This window comes from Squalius cephalus, assembly GCF_949319135.1.
Source record: "Squalius cephalus genome assembly, chromosome: 20".
NCBI lineage: Eukaryota > Metazoa > Chordata > Actinopteri > Cypriniformes > Leuciscidae > Squalius > Squalius cephalus.
The window spans coordinates 413331-432821 of NC_137141.1; the positions used below are offsets into that span (position 1 = coordinate 413331).

A 19491-nucleotide genomic window follows, 5' to 3' on the forward strand; every position below is an offset into this window, starting at 1 on the left:
GTATGACAGTGTGTGCACGTGCGCAAGTTCATTCAGGTCTCACTCAGCTTTAGATTGCTGGCCTTCTACTAACAAGCAGATCTTACTGATAGGTCTTTCAAGCTGGCTTGTTTTGGTTTGAAGCCGTACACTGCGGACCAAGCCTTTGGAGTCAGGGAGGGCTTCAGTGACTCTAGCTAGCATCCTCTTGGTGCTGTGCTGTCGGCTACTAGTACGACGTCTCCTGGACAGAAGTTGCGTCTGACACGAGACCATTTTTGCCGTGTTTGCAGAAGAGGGAGGTACTCTTGGACCCAGCGTTTCCAAAATAAGTCGGCAATGTACTGGATCTGTCTCCAACGATGTCTGGTGTAAAGATCTTCTTTCACGAACAAACCCGGTGGTAGAGCAGGCTGCACCTTAAGCTGCAGTAAATGATTAGGCGTTAACAGCTCCAAGTCATTTGGGTTGTCAGAAACAGTCGTGAGTGGACGGCTATTGAGAATGGCCTCAACCTCACACATTACTGTCTGAAGGCCTTCATCATCCAGATACTGCTGGCTGGTGACTGACCGTAACGTCGTTTTGATCATGCGAATCAACCTCTCCCATATCCCTCCATAATGGGCACCATGGGGAGGGTTAAATGTCCATTTCACTCCCTTTTGGAGCAGACTTTTTTCAATTTGTTGCATGTTCCAAGATTTCAAGGACTCTTTTAGTTCCTTTTCAGTTGCAACAAAGTTTGTTCCATTATCTGATCGCAACTCAGACACTGGTCCTCTTCTGGCAATGAAACGTCTGAATGCATGAATGCAAGAGTCAGTATCAAATGAATGTGCAACCTCCAAGTGTATAGCACGGCTGGTAAGACATGTGAAAATCACGCCGTACCGTTTTACAATGCTGCGGCCTCGTTTTACCTCTAATGGCCCAAAATAATCAACCCCTACATGCGTGAAGGGCGGAAGGCCAGGGGTCAACCTGTCAACTGGCAAGTCTGCCATTTTCTGTTCACCTGCACTCAACTTGACTCTTCTGCATCTGGTGCATTCATAAACTACCTTTCTGGCCAGAGTGTTGGCGCAAGGAATCCAATATCTTTGTCTGAGTTTGGAGAGCATGAAATTTCTTCCACTGTGTCCAACTTCTTGATGGATGTGCTGAAGTAAGAGTTTGGAAACGTGATGGTCCTTAGGGAGAATAGCAGGGTGTTTCTGCTCAATGGGCATTGCCATTTTACTCAGACGCCCACCAACCCTTAAGATACCACTGTCCACAAGAGGATCCAACCTGTAGATGGAGCTGTTTCTGTTTACATTTTGCATGCCTTTCTGCAAACAGGCTATTTCTTGTGGGAATCCCTGCCTTTGGCAAAACTGCAAGATTGCGACCTCAGCATCCTCTAGATCACTGATTGACAGAACATTTGGACCTGTCTTTTCATGTTTTCCTTTTCTTGTGGTCATGGTATGTCTGTTTAGATCTTTCTTGCCATTCTTACATAATTTCAACAGAACAGACTTGAACCTCAGGAACCATGCCACAGCTTTCTTGAGCCTCACCCAAGTTGAGAAATAATTCATGAGGTAAGTAGTGGCGTCACAGTTTTCCTTCACAGCAACATTGACAGTGACAACTCCTTTTCTTAATTCAGGGTCATCTTGAGAGAGAATGGGTTCGGAAGGAAGCTCTGGCCAGCAATGAGATGGTTCCTTCAGAAAGTCTGGGCCACTTATCCATGTTGTTCTTTTCAAGAATGTGTTGACATGTAGTCCCCGGGAGGCGTAATCAGCGGGATTGAGTTTTGTGCCTATATACTTCCATTGGGAGACATCGGACTCACTTCTGATGACATTAACACGGTTTGCCACAAAAGTTAGGAATCTTCTGCTTTCATTCCGGATGTACCTTAGAACAGTCATGCTATCTGTCCAAAACAGAGACTTTTCCAATTCCATATGCAACTCCTCAGATAGCATCTTGTCCATTCGTACGGCCAAAACTGCAGCAGTGAGCTCCATTCGTGGTGTGGTCATCAGTTTTAAAGGAGCAACTCGGGCCTTTCCCATTATAAAGGTGACATGAACCTTGTTGCTGCTAGACAGCCTGAGATAGGTAACTGTTCCATACCCAAGGTCACTCGCATCGCAGAAGTGATGCATCTGTGCTGTTTTGACATCTCCAAAGTTGTTTGGTACAAGGCATCGGTTGACCTTGAACTCCCTCACTCTTGGAAGATCTTGCCACCATTGGTTCCAAGCTTGAGCGTGGACCTCTGGCAATTCTTCATCCCATCCAATGTTCTGCTTGCATAACTCTTGCAAGATGTGTTTTGCCGGAAAGGTGAGAGGTGCAAGGAATCCAAGTGGGTCATATATAGAACTGACCATGGACAGAATCCCACGTCTGGTGCATGGACGCTCCTTTATGGTCACCTGGAATGTGAAAGTGTCTTCCTTAACACACCATTGCACACCGAGAGCTCTTTCAACTGGCAAATCTTCTATGTCAAGGTCAAGATTCTTTATGTCCTTGGCCCTCTCAGGCTCTGGAATGGAGGCCAATACAGCTCTGTTGTTACTAATCCATTTGGTCAACTTAAAGCCTCCAGTTGCACAGAGTAATTTCAGCTCTTTACAAAGTCCAATGGCATGGCCCTCTGTGTCCACCGCCTTCAACAAATCATTCACATAGAAGTTGTTCTTGACTGTGCTAGTTGCATCAGCTGAGAAGCACCCCTTGTTATCCTCAGCTGTCCTCCTTAAAGCATAACTTGCACAGCTAGCTTGATGATGTTGCGCCAAAAAGATGTACAATCATCCTGTATTCTTTCAGTGGCTGACTGACGTCCCCATTTGGCCACCAAAGGAAGCGCAAGAAGTTCACATGATGAGATGGGACCTTTACTTGATAGTACATTTTCTCCACATCAGCCATGATAGCAATGTTGTCAAGACGAAAGCGGACTAAGACCCCAATTAAGCTGTTTGTAAGATTGGGACCTTGAATGAGTTCAGTGTTCAGTGAGGCACCCTGATAAGCTGCAGAGCAGTCAAATACCACACGCAAGCTCCCCTTCTTTGGGTGAAACACACCATGGTGTGGAATATACCACACTTTTCCATTTTCCTGCATCAACTGGTCTTGGGGTACAAGTTCAGCATGTCTGCATGATAGGACCTTTTCCATAAATGCCTTATACTCATTATGAAAGTCACTATTCCTTTGAAACTTTCTTTTTAAAGACAATGCTCGTTGCTCTGCCATGTGACGGTTGTTTGGCATCATAGGATTATCCTTCTTGAATGGCAAAGGCAATTGATAATGTCCATCCACTATTTCAACAGAGCTGTCCATTATCTGCATGAATTTGTGGTCTTCCACCGACATTTGTTTCTTTTCCTCAAAACTCTTTTCTGGGAAATCATGATTGTATTGCTGAATCAAAAGTTCACTCAGGTTATCAACAGAAATCCGATGTGCATGAACATATTTCTGACCTTGCTTGTTGATGCATGCATCCTCAGTATGGAGAAGTCCATTCACCACCCAACCTAGAAGTGTTTTAACAGCAAAGGGTCCATTACCCTGGCTATTGATAATTCTCCAAGGTTCCATCAATTTGGGTGCATTAATCCCAATCAGAAGGTCAATCCCAGCATTAATGTTGGGAATATCAACATCTTGAAGATAAGGCCATTTTCGAATATCTTCTCGTCTGGGGATATGTTCCCTGTTGACTGGAATTTCCTGCTGAGTGTAAACTTCAGGTAATTTTATGAATTCCTTTCCTTTCAAGCTACACACTTCCAGGCCCTTGACTACCAGGCTGTTAACAGATTTATTTTGCCCCATAGTGCGCAGAAGTATTTGTTGATGTTTCCCATTAGCATTCAAGTTCTTCCTAAGTTGTTCTGTGCAAAAGGTTGCGGAACTCCCTGTGTCAAGGAAAAGCGTATGTCTGGACTACATGATTTGAATTACTCATTTTGACTTGAACTGGTATTATTGCAAGTGTACAATGTTTATCACTACATTCAAGTGCCTCTGTTTTCATTGAAACCAACCCACTGCTCACTGCCCTTTTGTCTGAAGGACATGCATTACTCTGCTCTTTCGTTACATTTTGAGGTATATGCAAGATAGTGGGATGTAATTTTGAACAAATTGAACAGGTTTGTCTATTTTTGCAAGTCAAACTCATGTGTCCTTTAGCAAGACAACCAAAGCAGACACCTTTAGTCTTTAGCAGCTCAACTCGTGCGTTGTGAGACTTCTTCATCAGCTCTTGACATGACACAATCTCATGCTCACCATTACAGGCAGGACAGAATTTTGGTGAACTGTTTTTGGGTATATTGGATACTTGCATTGTGCTCTCTGTGTTGTTCTTTGGCGCAACTGCTACTGTTGTGGCGAAACTGCTCCCTCTGCTCTTCTGCATGGAACTCAGTGGCTTGCTACTGTTAGCAGCTATTTTTGGTGACCTTCTGTTTGAGGAGCTGTCTTGGAGGTTACCAAAGACTGGGTCTTGTAGAATCCTGACCTGCCTTTCCAGAAAGAGGACAAGATCGGCAAACGTGGCTCTTGCTCCTGTTCGTTCCCTGATGTCAAAAGCGTGTGATCTCCATTTTTCTTTCACTTTGTAAGGCACCTTGGAGATCAGAAGCCTCAGGTTTAATGGAAGGTTCAGCTCATCCATGTACCTTAAGGTACGCATTACATTACAGCATCCACGGAGGAAAAGAGCATAACTGTACAGAGCTTCTCCATTGTCTGATGGAATATTATTCCAATTTAAGGCTTTATCCATATAAGCATTAGTAATTTTAAATTCATCTCCAAAATGAAGTTCCAATAGCCGTTTTGCCTCTGCATACCCTCTATCTGCATCCATATGAAGGCAACTTCTGACCAGCTCCTTAGGTTGGCCAGAGGTGTATTGTTCAAGGTAATACAGTCTGTCTTGGCTATTGCTGGTGTTGTTCTCAATACAGTGTTCGAATGCCTGCATAAATGGTCTGAAGTTCAGAGGTTCACCGTTAAACATGGGTAGATGCCTAGTTGGAAGTAAAGTCATTTTCTGTTGCTGTGCAATAAGATCAGCAACAGTACCTAGGTTGCTGGTATCTGAGCTTAAAGGGGCATGTGGAAAGGAAGTACCTGCAGATGCTTGACTGGTCGGATTCAACTGTAAGGTCTGAACAGGCCTTTGTGACCTCCGTGGTCTTGTATCCTGTGTTAAAACCTTTTGCAATGGTGTTTTGGGAACAGTAGAGATTCTGGCATATTCCACTGGTGAGGGTTCTGGATGAACATGTTCCTTGATTCTGTCATACTTGCTCTCCAGATACGCATTCATGCCATCTCCTGGCAATTCTGAAACTTCTGTCGATATGAGTTTAGAGTTCATAGATTCAGCATCAATGCTCCGTAACACTCGCACCTTTGCATTAGCTGCAGCCAACTCTGTTTCAAGTTCAACTCTTTCCATTGCATTTTGCACTTTAATTCTTTCCATTTCCAAGGCGTGTTTTTTCTTCAGTCCTTCAGTCCGTTGCAATAGAGCTGCCTTTTCAGCTTCAGCTTTTAAACGTGCGGAAGACACTGACGAAGATTTTGAGGCAACACTGGCACCAGAACGTGAATGTTCTACTTTACTGGCACGTGCTGCCACAATGGATATACTGTCCAGAGGAGACACCACAGTTTGGGGTTCATAGCTTTGAGCACTCTTCCACATTTCTACCTCATTCAAAAATGTTTCAAAGGTTTGCATCTTTGGTTGGTACCAATCATCATTGTCACTTTTCTTTTCCTCTTCCTCATACAGCACTTGCACAGACTGATGCACATCTTTAAATTCATCCAATGCCACATGGAGATGTTCAATGCCTGTGTCAACGGCTTCAATATCTCCACCTTTTAATAATTCCTTTAATTCATTCATTTTACGTGTACACACGCCAAGTTTTCCTCTGCGAGTTGCGCAAAGCTCTTTAAGTTTGTCATCAGCCATATTTTAGCTTTTTGAGAACAACAAAACAAAAACAATTATTCCAGAATATTATTTTCTTTTTCCTTTTCAAAAAATTAAACACAGCACATTTATCTTCAACTCATTTCATTCTCATCTGGCTTCATTTAAGCTTATATGTGCATGAACAAAAATCATGGTCCGCTCCAGTAGCAAATCCAGTAACAAACGATAATGCACTCCAATAGTGAACTTGAAAAGGTCAATTCTCAAAAGATCCAAAACTTTGTAAACTCCAAAGTATCAAAAAAAAAAAAAAAAAACTTTTCCGCTTCAATAACAGTCAAACAAATGCTTCCATGTGTTCCAAACAATTCTATTGTGAAGCAGTGTAAACAGTTGCAAAGTTCTTTACTTAATGTAGTGGCGGACCACTCTTAGCTGGGACGTATTGCTTAGCTTCTTTGACAAGCTATCCAACACAGTTAAACTTAAATTGTACCTTTTTTGAGGTGGATGAGATGGTATTCCAGCAGATAGGTAAACAGGGCAGGTATGCAGAGCAAGGCAGGTAAGCAAAGCAAAGCAAAGCAAAGCAAAGCAGGCAGCAGGCAGGTAAGTAGGTTGGTAGTAGCAGACAAAGCATGGACTCCAGTAATCCAACAAACGATTGGTAAGTGGTTGAAAAATGGTGGTTAAAAAAGGCACAACTTAATATCAAAAATAATGTCTAAATACTGTTCAATAGTGATTCAATAGCGATTCAATAGCGATTCAGTAGCGATTCAATAGCGATGTAAAGAACTGTATGCTTAATACGTTCCAACAGCTTCCTTGTTCTTTTTTGTTTTAGAAAGGTGAGAGGTGGCCATCTTTATCTTCAAACATTCTCACCGACCGTCAAACTAAAAGTCCCTACAAAATAAAGGACCCTAAATCAAACAAAATATACCAGTGCTCCAATAGCACAACAATTTAGATTAAACTCAAAACGGCTCCTACAGTTAGCATTGAAAGGTTTTCTACATGTCTATAGTTCATATTTCAACATGTTTCCATCGATTTATATACATTTTATATACATTTAGCACCAGTTCAACTACAATGGGAAGTTTATACAACAATAACATGCTAACTAGGGATGTCCCGATACCACTTTTTCACTTCCAGTGCCGCAGCTTTGGCTATTTGCCGATACTGATATCAATCCAATATTTTTATTTTATTCTTGAACTAATGCTAATAATAATAATAAAATATATGGAAGCACTTTGCTCAATTAGCCACCTAAAACATCACACTCAAATGGAGAACAAATACTTCTCAGGTGTATATAGTCCACAACAACAGTTGATTATGAAAGACTGCCACCCTTTATTCAAACACTACAAAAAAAATTAAATAAATAAATAAAAATACAGGTGCTTACTCACTCACTCAAAATTCCATACAGAGGTATGAGGGATTTGTTTCTCTCTCTCTCTCTCTCTCTCTCTCTCTCTCTCACACTCTCTCTCTCTCTCTCTCTCTCTCTCTCTCTCTCTCTCTCTCTCTCTCTCACTCACTCACTCACTCACACACACACACACACACACACACACACACACACACACACACACTTACTTACACACTTACACTTCTTTTATGTCATTAAAGTCTTTAAATGTTCGCCGGTTCCCGCCTCCTTCTTCCCATAACAACGAACTGCGTTACACTGGTGCCGAAATCCGGGAAGGAAGAAGGAGGCGGGAACCGGCGAACATTTAAAGACTTAAAATAAATCAACAACAAAACAAAAGTAAAAGACAGCGGCCCCTCACGGACGTCTGCTGTCACACAATAAAACACAAAAACCACAACATAACTCCAGGCCTGTTCCTCTCTTGCTCTTCACTGTCGTCGCTCCTCCTTTATGCTTCCGCTCCTCCGTGAGAGATACGAGACCGTCACAGGTGTCGCTCATCAGTAATCACGCCACCGGCCTCGTGCCGCTCTCTCACGGCCCTCGGCCTCGTCCTGATCGCCACACTAATATTCAAGCATTTAGGCCTTGGGCTAAGCTAGATTTTCCCATGGTCTGTGTTGGATAGGTATCGGATCATATTTTTTTTCTCCCCTCCGATCTCCGATCTAGCGTTCTGGGCCAGTATCGGCACCATACCGATGACGTGAATCGGATCGGGACATCCCTAATGCTAACTAATATAATACATTTCTTACCTTTAAAATATTTCTTATCTTCAAATCGCATTCTTCTTCTTCTGAGGCAGATCCTAGGTAAACTCACAGTGTGTCTAGGATGCTTTTGCAGATTTGCTTTTAATTGACTGTAGGTCCACGGCCATTTCATCCAACGCTCTTGATGCTCGTGAATATCCTGTTACGACTCAGAGTGTGAAACTGCTTCAGACGATTCAGTGCGTGCAGGAACTGAACAAAACATTCAGACTGATTCGCAAACAGATTATAACCCTATTTTAACGATCTGAAACGCAAGTATCAAGCGCGAAACGCAAGTAACTTTGAGGGCGGGTCTCGGGCGGGTCTCGGGTCTCGGGCGCAAATCTAAAAGGGGTTGGTCTGAAGTCGCTTCATTACTCATAGGTGTGGTTTGGGTGTAACGTGAAATAAAGTGGTTTGGGTGTAACGTGAAATTTATAGGTGTGTATAAAATTGGTTAGTGCACCGCGGCAGCGGTCGCGGCAGCCCTCGTGTGAAGCCCTCATCGTGTTAAGACCGAAGAGTGTAAAGACCAACGACTCTACCTGTGCGACTCCACCGAGCAAGGACACCAACAAGGCACTTGAGTATTAATTTTCCCTATTTATTCCTTTACTTTCTCGTCTACACAACTTTTTCTTCTGATCTATTTGTTTGTGACCTTACACTATGTGTTTTCAAATCCCTACTATTACTAACACACGTAAATCAAATGTCACACGTCAGAGGCAGTCCAATCCTAACAACCTGCGTACTTTTCCGGTGTCTTCTAGTACTATATTCTCTTTTCCTATTGGTCTCTGGAATTGCCAGTCCGCTGTAAACAAAGCTGATTTCATTACATCTATTTCTAGTCATTTGGGTCTCAGTCTACTGGCCCTGACTGAGACCTGGATCAGACCAGAGGACACTGCCACACCAGCTGCCCTCTCCACTAAATTCACTTTCTCACACACCCCTCGCCTGACTGGAAGGGGTGGTGGTACTGGTCTGCTCATCTCAAACGATTGGAAATTTGATCATTTACTAACTCTGTGTGACAACAGCTCTTTTGAATCACATTCAATTACTATCACTAGCCCTATTAATATCCATTTTGTAGTTGTATATCGTCCCCCAGGGCAGCTCGGCAGTTTCTTGGAAGAGCTTGATGTGCTACTCTCGTCCTTCCCTGAGGATGGTACTCCTCTCGTTGTTCTTGGAGACTTCAACATCCACCTAGAAAAACCTCAGGCTGCTGATTTCCACACTCTGCTTGCCTCATTTGACCTCAAGCGAGTATCTACTGCGACTACTCACAGATCAGGTAATATATTGGACCTTATCTACACACGCTACTGCTCCACTGACCATACACTGGTCACTCCACTGCACACCTCAGATCACTTCCTCCTCACTCTCAACATCAACCTGCCACGGAACACAACACACACTCCTCCACAGGTCACTTTTCGGCGAAACCTGCGCTCACTCTCACCCTCTCGCCTATCCTCTCTGGTCTCATCCACACTTCCTCCACCTGATCAGCTTTCAACACTAGATACTAACAGTGCAACTGATAATCTTTTCTCCACTTTAACATCCTGCTTGGACACCTTCTGCCCCCTTTCCTCCAGGCCAGCCCGCGCCACACCCTCTGCCCCCTGGTTATCTGATGTTCTCCGGGAACATCGTTCGAAACTTAGGGGTGCAGAGAGGAAGTGGCGCAAATCAAAAGATCCTACTGATCTTGGTCTTTATCAGTCCCTCCTCTCTTCCTTCTCTGATAATATCTCTACTGCTAAAATGACTTACTATCACAACAAAATTAACAATTCTTCAGACTCTCGCATGCTTTTCAAAACCTTCTCCTCTCTTCTCAACCCTCCTCCTCCTCCTCCTTCATCAACACTAAATGCTGACGATTTTGCTACATTCTTTATAAATAAAACAACCTCCATCAGCGGCCAATTTAGCAATCCACAAATTGACACACACACTTTTCCAGCTAACACGCACTCTCTACCCTCCTTCTCTCTACTCTCAGAGACAGAAGTCTCCAATCTCCTCCTTTCCAATCGCCCTACCACCTGTCCGCTTGATCCTATTCCCACTAACCTACTTCAAGCCATTTCATCCTCAGTTGTACCCACACTCACACACATCATAAACACCTCTCTTCACACTGGTACCTTTCCCACAGCATTTAAGCAGGCTCGTGTAACCCCACTGCTTAAGAAACCCACTCTAAATCCAGCACATCTGGAGAATTACAGACCAGTATCTCTCCTTCCATTCGTCGCGAAAACACTTGAGCGAGTTGTTTTCAACCAGATCTCTTCCTTCCTTACACAGAACAACCTCTTGGACAACAATCAATCTGGTTTCAAAAGCGGACACTCAACTGAGACGGCCCTGCTCTCAGTAATTGAAGCTCTGAGACTGGCAAGAGCAGCCTCCAAATCCTCAGTTCTCATCCTGCTGGATCTGTCTGCTGCCTTTGACACAGTTAACCACCAGATCCTCCTGTCAATCCTAAAGACGAAGGGCATCTCGGGAACCGCACTCCAATGGTTCAAGTCATACCTCTCAGGTAGGTCCTTTAGGGTTTCGTGGAGGGGTGAGGTGTCTAAGACACAACATCTAGCTACTGGAGTGCCTCAGGGCTCAGTGCTTGGACCACTTCTCTTCTCCATCTACATGACATCACTAGGATCTGTGATTCAGAAACATGGTTTTTCCTATCACTGCTACGCTGATGACACACAACTCTACCTCTCATTCCAGCCCGACGATCCGACGGTAGCTGATCGTATCTCAGCCTGCCTGACAGACATTTCTGGCTGGATGAAGGACCACCACCTTCAACTAAACCTTGCGAAGACAGAGCTACTCGTGGTCCCGGCCAACCCAACACTTCACCACAACTTCACCATTCAGCTAGACTCGTCATCCATAACTCCATCTAGATCAGCCAGGAACCTTGGTGTGGTAATTGATGATCAATTGAACTTCACAGACCACATTGCAAGAACTGCCCGGTCATGTAGATTTGCCTTGTACAACATTAGGAGGATCAGACCCTTCCTATCAGAACATGCTACTCAACTCCTTGTCCAAGCGCTTGTTTTATCCAGACTTGACTATTGCAACGCTCTCCTGGCTGGTCTTCCAGCTTGCACAGTCAAACCTCTGCAACTGATCCAGAACGCCGCAGCTAGAGTGGTCTTTAACGAGCCGAAAAGGGCACATGTCACTCCTCTCCTCACAAAACTGCACTGGTTGCCAGTTGCCGCTCGCATCAAATTCAAGTCACTGACGTTTGCCTACAGAACAACCACTGGTTCTGCTCCCTTTTACTTTAACTCTTTACTTCAGACTTATGTGCCTTCCAGGAACTTGCGCTCTGCAAGTGAACGGCGTCTTGTGGTGCCATCTCAAAGAGGCACAAAATCTCTTTCTCGGACCTTTACCATGACTGTTCCCTGCTGGTGGAATGATCTGCCGAACTCAACCAGAGCGGCTGAGTCCATAGCCACTTTTAAGAAACGGCTGAAGACACTTCTTTTTCGACAGCACTTGATCCAGTAATACTAACACTTTCTCTCTACTACTCTATTCTGTTCTATTAAAAAAAAAAAAAAAAAAAAAAAAAAAAATGCGTTTATTTAAACTGAGAAGGGTCATAGCACTTGCATTTTGTTGTCCTACTGCTAGTTTAACTGCTTCTATTGTTCTCATTTGTAAGTCGCTTTGGATAAAAGCGTCTGCTAAATGAATAAATGTAAATGTAAATGTAAATGTAAACCAATCAGAGCGTCATCTCACATTCCCTTTAAGAGCAGGCGCGCTTGTTCCATGGCGGATTGCTATTATAACGGCGGATTTGCCAGGCGCCCGGGAGCGCAAGTTCATTCCCTAGTTTACCGACTTGTGTCTGTGGAGGGAAAAGTCTGCTGTGCGCGGGTACAAAATAGGAATGATACATGCGTCGTGTACAAAGTCAATTGCGCTGGGTGCGAGATAGGGCCCCTAGACAGTTTTGCCAACTTGTTTGACGTCTTTGAACAGAATTGACTCAAGAGTGATTCCTTTGTGAATGGAGCATCGCTCATGCCCCAGAAAAAGAGGATAATAATTGGAATAAATTATGAGTTTCTTAACATGTATTGCATTCAAAATAAAGTAAATTTCAAATAAAGTAATGAGAGGAACATCGCCCAGCGTAACGAAGTAAAAGTACAGGGTTTTTTTTCATTAGAAATGTAATCTTAAGAGAAAATTTGTACTTTTAAGAGTAGATTCAAATGTAGGTACTTTTACATTTAACTCAAGTAAATGTACTTCGTTACTACCCACCTCTGGTTATAATATTCCTTTCACAGTAAAAGCCATATACTGTACAACAAATGCACTGAAAAATAAAGTCAAGCTTTTATTCTGGTGGAAAACAAGTTTACAAACAGTACTAGTAATCGTCAACTAACCAGATGTGTAAATGCGTAACTGCGTTCCCAAAAGCACATTAAACTCAGCAGAAGGAGCATTCAGAGACGCGGAGCTGATCATGTGCTGAAGCGCGCTCTTCTCTCTGACCAGCGCAAACAGACGAACACGAGACCTTAACATGTTAATATGAGGAGTTTAAATATATTTACGGCTGCCACAGTCAAGTTAAGGAATGGGAAACTCTGCACTGTTATCCATAAAAACACATTTTCCTCAAACTCACTTGCCTCATTTTCACTGGAAAAACCAGCATAATGAAATCAAAGTTTAATCACACTTGACATTGTTTTTGTGAAGCCTGGTATTTTATATTCCACTAAATGACTCGGGTGAAATCAGACCATGGCCAGGAAATTAATCCAGTCTCTCTTTTGAGTGATTCCAGTGTTGTAGGACTCTGTCGACCTGCGGGCCAATCTGCACGTTTATATACTATTTTCAAAACTGTTAAACTTGTTAAAACCCTAACATAATACATTAAATAAGAGATTTGCAACATTTCTACAGTAATACCATATTGAAATATATTCTGAATCTTAAGCTCAAATACTATGAAAATAATTAAATGTATGTGAACACCTACTCAAGAGTCTTTCAGTTTCATCATCGATACAGAATCATTTAGTACAGTAATGTAAACATGGATCGTGTAACACTGCAGTGAACTGTAAACAGTAGAGAGTCAATCTTGTTCTGTAAAGTTATTTTACTAAAGCAATCATTGTATAATTTTCCTGATGTTGGTGTTTTAGCTCATTGTTTTATGAGTGATAAAGTGTGTGTGTGTGTGTGTGAGAGAGAGAGTGAATCTTCTGCTAGTGTTCAGGAAGAATGAGCTGATGAATGAATTAAGTGTTTTAGTAGTTTTAGTGAATGTGAAATGAAGTGCTGTGAAGCTTAAAGTTAGTAGAGAGAACTGTGCAAAGAGTTTTGAGAGTATTGAGAGTATTGTAGTGATTGTAACCCCAGTGAGTGTGTGGTTTGAGTATTGTGTTGTAGTGATAGTAACCCCAGTAAGCGTGTGTTGTGTGTGTTTTCTCTAATCAGGAGGAGTATGCGCTCCCGAAGGAAGCAGAAGAGCTGCTGTCGGTGAGACGGGAGCGTCGGGAATGGGCCATGCAGCACTATTCTCTGACTGACGCCGGTCTCCTGGATTGCTCCAGCTTCAGACCCTCTCCTCACACACACACACACACACACTCCGTCTGACCTGTCCTCTGTGTATCAGTAGTGTTGTGTTTCTCCTGCTCCTGGAGAGACTGTCCTGATCAAACACATGCAGGGATAGAGGATCACCAGTTGAAGCTCTGCAGGAGTGTTACAGCTCATTTCTGTTATTATTTGAAAAAATTATAATTTTTGTACAGTACGTTGGAATTCATAATGATGCATGTGTTACACTTCTGCAGTGTATGAAGTGTTCTCATTAAATGTAAAGCTCTTCTACTGCTGTTGAATCCTGTATTTATCTGACAGAACCACACAGAAGGTTTGTTTGTGGTTTTTCCTCAGTTTTCTTTCATTAGAATGTTTTTTCTACATTAAACCTGAGAACTCTGTGAGATGAAACTGTCGGAAACCCTTCATCACTCCACCTGGCCTTATGAGACCCTCCATCACTCCACCCGCCCTTACGATACCCTCCATCACTCCACCTGGCCTTACGAGACCCTCCATCACTCCACCCGCCCTTACGATACCCTCCATCACTCCACCTGGCCTTACGAGACCCTCCATCACTCCACCTGCCCTTACGAGACCCTCCATCACTCCACCCGCCCTTACGAGACCCTCCATCACTCCACCTGGCCTTACGAGACCCTCCATCACTCCACCCGCCCTTACGATACCCTCCATCACTCCACCTGCCCTTACGAGACCCTCCATCACTCCACCCGCCCTTACGAGACCCTCCATCACTCCACCAGCCCTTACGATACCCTCCATCACTCCACCCGCCCTTACGATACCCTCCATCACTCCACCTGCCCTTACGAGATCCTCCATCACTCCACCTGCCCTTACGATACCCTCCATCACTCCACCTGGCCTTACGAGAACCTCCATCACTCCACCCGCCCTTACGATACCCTCCATCACTCCACCTGGCCTTACGAGACCCTCCATCACTCCACCTGACCTTACGAGAACCTCCATCACTCCACCTGCCCTTACGAGTCCCTCCATCACTCCACCAGCCCTTACGAGATCCTCCATCACTCCACCTGCCCTTACGATACCCTCCATCACTCCACCTGGCCTTACGAGAACCTCCATCACTCCACCCGCCCTTATGATACCCTCCATCACTCCACCCGCCCTAATGAGACCCTCCATCACTCCACATGCCCTTATGAGACCCTCCATCACTCCACCTGACCTTACGAGAACCTCCATCACTCCACCCGCCCTTACGATACCCTCCATCACTCCACCTGGCCTTACGAGAACCTCCATCACTCCACCGGCCCTTACGATACCCTCCATCACTCCACCCGCCCTTATGAGACCCTCCATCACTCCACCCGCCCTAATGAGACCCTCCATCACTCCACATGCCCTTACGATACCCTCCATCACTCCACCTGCCCTAATGAGACCCTCCATCACTCCACATGCCCTTACGATACCCTCCATCACTCCACCCGCCCTTACTAGACCCTCCATCACTCCAGCTGCCCTAATGAGACCCTCCATCACTCCACCCGCCCTAATGAGACCCTCCATCACTCCACATGCCCTTATGAGACCCTCCATCACTCCACCCGCCCTAATGAGACCCTCCATCACTCCACATGCCCTTATGAGACCCTCCATCACTCCACTTGCCCTTACGATACCCTCCATCACTCCACCTGGCCTTACTGGAACCTCCATCACTCCACCCGCCCTTACGAGACCCTCCATCACTCCAGCTGCCCTAATGAGACCCTCCATCACTCCACATGCCCTTATGAGACCCTCCAACACTCCACCCGCCCTAATGAGATCCTCCATCACTCCACATGCCCTTATGAGACCCTCCATCACTCCACATGCCCTTATGAGACCCTCCATCACTCCACCCGCCCTAATGAGACCCTCCATCACTCCACATGCCCTTACGAGACCCTCCATCACTCCAGCTGCCCTAATGAGACCCTCCATCACTCCACCTGCCCTAATGAGACCCTCCATCACTCCACATCCCCTTATGAGACCCTCCATCACTCCACATGCCCTTATGAGATCCTCCATCACTCCACCTGCCCTTATGAGACCCTCCATCACTCCACATGCCCTTATGAGACCCTCCATCACTCCACCTGCCCTTACGAGACCCTCCATCACTCCACCTGTCCTTACGAGACCCTCCATCACTCCACATGCCCTTACGAGACCCTCCATCACTCCACCTGCCCTAATGAGACCCTCCATCACTCCACATGCCCTTATGAGACCCTCCATCACTCCACCGGCCCTTACTCCATTACCTCCATTACTCCACATGCCCTTACAAGACCCTCCATCACTCCACCTGCCCTTATGAGACCCTCCATCACTCCACCGGTTCTTACGAGACCCTCCATCACTCCAGCCGCCCTTACGAGACCCTCCATCACTCCACCCGCCCTTACGAGACCCTCCATCACTCCACCGGCCCTTACGAGACCCTCCATCACTCCACCCGCCCTTACGAGTCCCTCCATCACTCCACATGCCCTTACGAGACCCTCCATCACTCCACCCGCCCTTACGAGTCCCTCCATCACTCCACCCGCCCTTACGAGACCCGCCATCACTCCACCCGCCCTTACGAGTCCCTCAATCACTCCACCTGCCCTTACGAGACCCTCCATCACTCCACCCACCCTTACGAGTCCCTCAATCACTCCACCCGCCCTTACGAGACCCTCCATCACTCCACCCGCCCTTATGAGTCCCTCAATCACTCCACCCGCCCTTACGAGACCCTCCATCACTCCACCCGCCCTTACGAGTCCCTCAATCACTCCACCCGCCCTTACGAGACCCTCCATCACTCCACCCGCCCTAATGAGACCCTCCATCACTCCACCCGCCCTTACGAGTCCCTCAATCACTCCAATCGCCCTTACGAGACCCTCCATCACTCCACCTGCCCTTACGAGACCTTGCTCTATAAACAATTTATAGAGCAATAAATATTTTATGTAATTCTTATAATCAAGGAGCTTTGAATATGGTTGATTTTGTTACTTCTAATTCAATTTTCATGTTGAACTGGATTAAACATTATACAGCATAAAGATAAGATATGGTAAATTTAGCAATTATTTTACCAATTAAATTTACCAATTGGTAATTTTACCAATTATACCCAGGACATAAACAGTTAATTTGAAATAATACAATTGTTAAATATAACAATAAATCAATCTCAATACGACATTGGATTAAAAATGATATTTTAATGGTCTCACAATTGATAAATGATGAGGGCTGTTTATTTACATAAACTACATTTTGGAAAACATTCTGTATTCCAGTATTTCCATTAGAATATAGCGTCATTTTCAATGCAATTAGTCAAGTCACCTTTATTTATATAGCACTTTTTACAATAAATATTGTTTCAAAGCAGATTTACAGAGATAATAGGAAAATAATGCCAGCAAGTGTTCTGAGACTTTATCGTCAGTTAATCTCATGAGCAATCAGCCATTAAAACACAGCTCTGTGAAGAAGGGATGAAGGAGGGACGAAGAAGAGATGAAGACATGGCCTTTTGGCCGTCCTTTTAAAGCAAAACTTTTATTAAAAAATGAGGTAGAACCAGGGAGATTACTACTTATTAGGGCTGAAATTAGAAATCTTGTTTTTGTGTTCATAAACATTTATGCTCCTAATTAAGGTCTAGACAGGTTGCAGTTTTTTGCCAAACTGGATAAAATGTTAATCCAACAGCAGGATGGGGATTGGAACTGCACTTTAGATTTCACAAAAGACAGGAATGGAGAAGAACCTCACGTGCAGTCAGCTGCGGTTTTAGCCAATATGATAAACTACATTTATCAGATGTGTGAAGAGAACACAATCTATCAGCGCAACAATACACATGGGTGAAATTCAGTACTGGTAGGATTTCTGTGGTACGATTGGACAGGTTCTACACATCACACAGGGTTAAACATACAGCTATCACTCCTACATCTTTTCTGATCACGAACTCATTATAATAGAGTGTTCATTGGTGAATAGAGCTTAGAAGAGTTACTACTGGCATTTTAACATTAAACTTCTGGATGATCAGTACTTCTGTGAGAACTTTGGAGTTTTTTGTGAATTCTGTAAAACTGAAAAATGTTTATATGAAAGTATAATTCAGTGGTGGGAAATCAGCAAGGTTCATATAAAAGGGTTCTGTCAGCAATATGCAACCCATTCTTCTTTGGTTTAAAAAAAAAACATTAGAGTTCCTAGAAAAGGACATCATTGACGTTAAGAAGACCATGACTGTTAATGATCCTGCAGATTACAAGAACTGATGGAGACGGAGCTTGGTGGAGCTCATGGGTCTTCAGGAGCGTCTTATTTAACTCCAGAGCACCAGCTGTTGATGGAGACGGAGCTTGGAGGAGCTCATGGGTCTTCAGGAGCGTCTTATTTAACTCCAGAGCACCAGCTGTTGTTGGAGACGGAGCTTGGAGGAGCTCATGGGTCTTCAGGAGCGTCTTATTTAACTCCAGAAAACCAGCTGTTGATGGAGACGGAGCTTGGAGGAGCTCATGGGTCTGCAGGAGCGTCTTATTTAACTCCAGAGCACCAGCTGTTGAAGGAGACGGAGCTTGGAGGAGCTCATGGGTCTTCAGGAGCATCTTATTTAAGAGCACCCGCTGTTGAAGGAGACGGAGCTTGGAGGAGCTCATGGGTCTTCAGGACCGTCTTATTTAAGAGCACCCGCTGTTGATGGAGACGGAGCTTGGAGGAGCTCATGGGTCTTCAGGAGCATCTTATTTAAGAGCACCCGCTGTTGAAGGAGACGGAGCTTGGAGGAGCTCATGGGTCTTCAGGACCGTCTTATTTAAGAGCACCCGCTGTTGAAGGAGACGGAGCTTGGAGGAGCTCATGGGTCTTCAGGACCGTCTTATTTAAGAGCACCCGCTGTTGATGGAGACGGAGCTTGGAGGAGCTCATGGGTCTTCAGGAGCATCTTATTTAAGAGCACCCGCTGTTGAAGGAGACGGAGCTTGGAGGAGCTCATGGGTCTTCAGGAGCGTCTTATTTAACTCCAGAAAACCAGCTGTTGATGGAGACGGAGCTTGGAGGAGCTCATGGGTCTGCAGGAGCGTCTTATTTAACTCCAGAGCACCCGCTGTTGAAGGAGACGGAGCTTGGAGGAGCTCATGGGTCTTCAGGAGCATCTTATTTAAGAGCACCCGCTGTTGAAGGAGACGGAGCTTGGAGGAGCTCATGGGTCTTCAGGACCGTCTTATTTAAGAGCACCCGCTGTTGATGGAGACGGAGCTTGGAGGAGCTCATGGGTCTTCAGGAGCATCTTATTTAAGAGCACCCGCTGTTGAAGGAGACGGAGCTTGGAGGAGCTCATGGGTCTGCAGGAGCGTCTTATTTAACTCCAGAACACCAGCTGTTGATGGAGACGGAGCTTGGAGGAGCTCATGGGTCTTCAGGAGCGTCTTATTTAACTCCAGAGCACCCGCTGTTGATGGAGACGGAGCTTGGAGGAGCTCATGGGTCTTCAGGAGTGTCTTATTTAACTCCAGAGCACCCGCTGTTGATGGAGACGGAGCTTGGAGGAGCTCATGGGTCTTCAGGACCGTCTTATTTAACTCCAGAGCACCAGC

The 19491-nt window shown here is 44.9% G+C and overlaps 2 protein-coding genes across 2 annotated transcripts in view; both read left to right on the top strand.

Moving 5' to 3' along the window:
- exd1 (exonuclease 3'-5' domain containing 1) overlaps positions 1-14233 on the top strand; it is a 37640-nt gene extending 23407 nt beyond the window's left edge. Inside the window, exon 11 of the mRNA XM_079852615.1 lies at positions 13715-14233. Within this exon, the coding sequence (XP_079708741.1) occupies positions 13715-13876 (162 nt within the window). The 3' untranslated portion in view covers positions 13877-14233. The remainder of the gene's footprint in view (positions 1-13714) is intronic.
- On the top strand, positions 8849-11788 carry LOC307147565 (uncharacterized protein; the record flags this gene model as incomplete). The annotated part of the gene is made up of 2 exons (XM_079852392.1): positions 8849-10751; positions 10946-11788. 2 exons carry the CDS (start codon positions 8849-8851, stop codon positions 10966-10968), a joined length of 1926 nt encoding a protein of 641 aa, XP_079708518.1. The 3' UTR covers positions 10969-11788.
- Positions 14234-19491: the final 5258 nt, after the last annotated feature.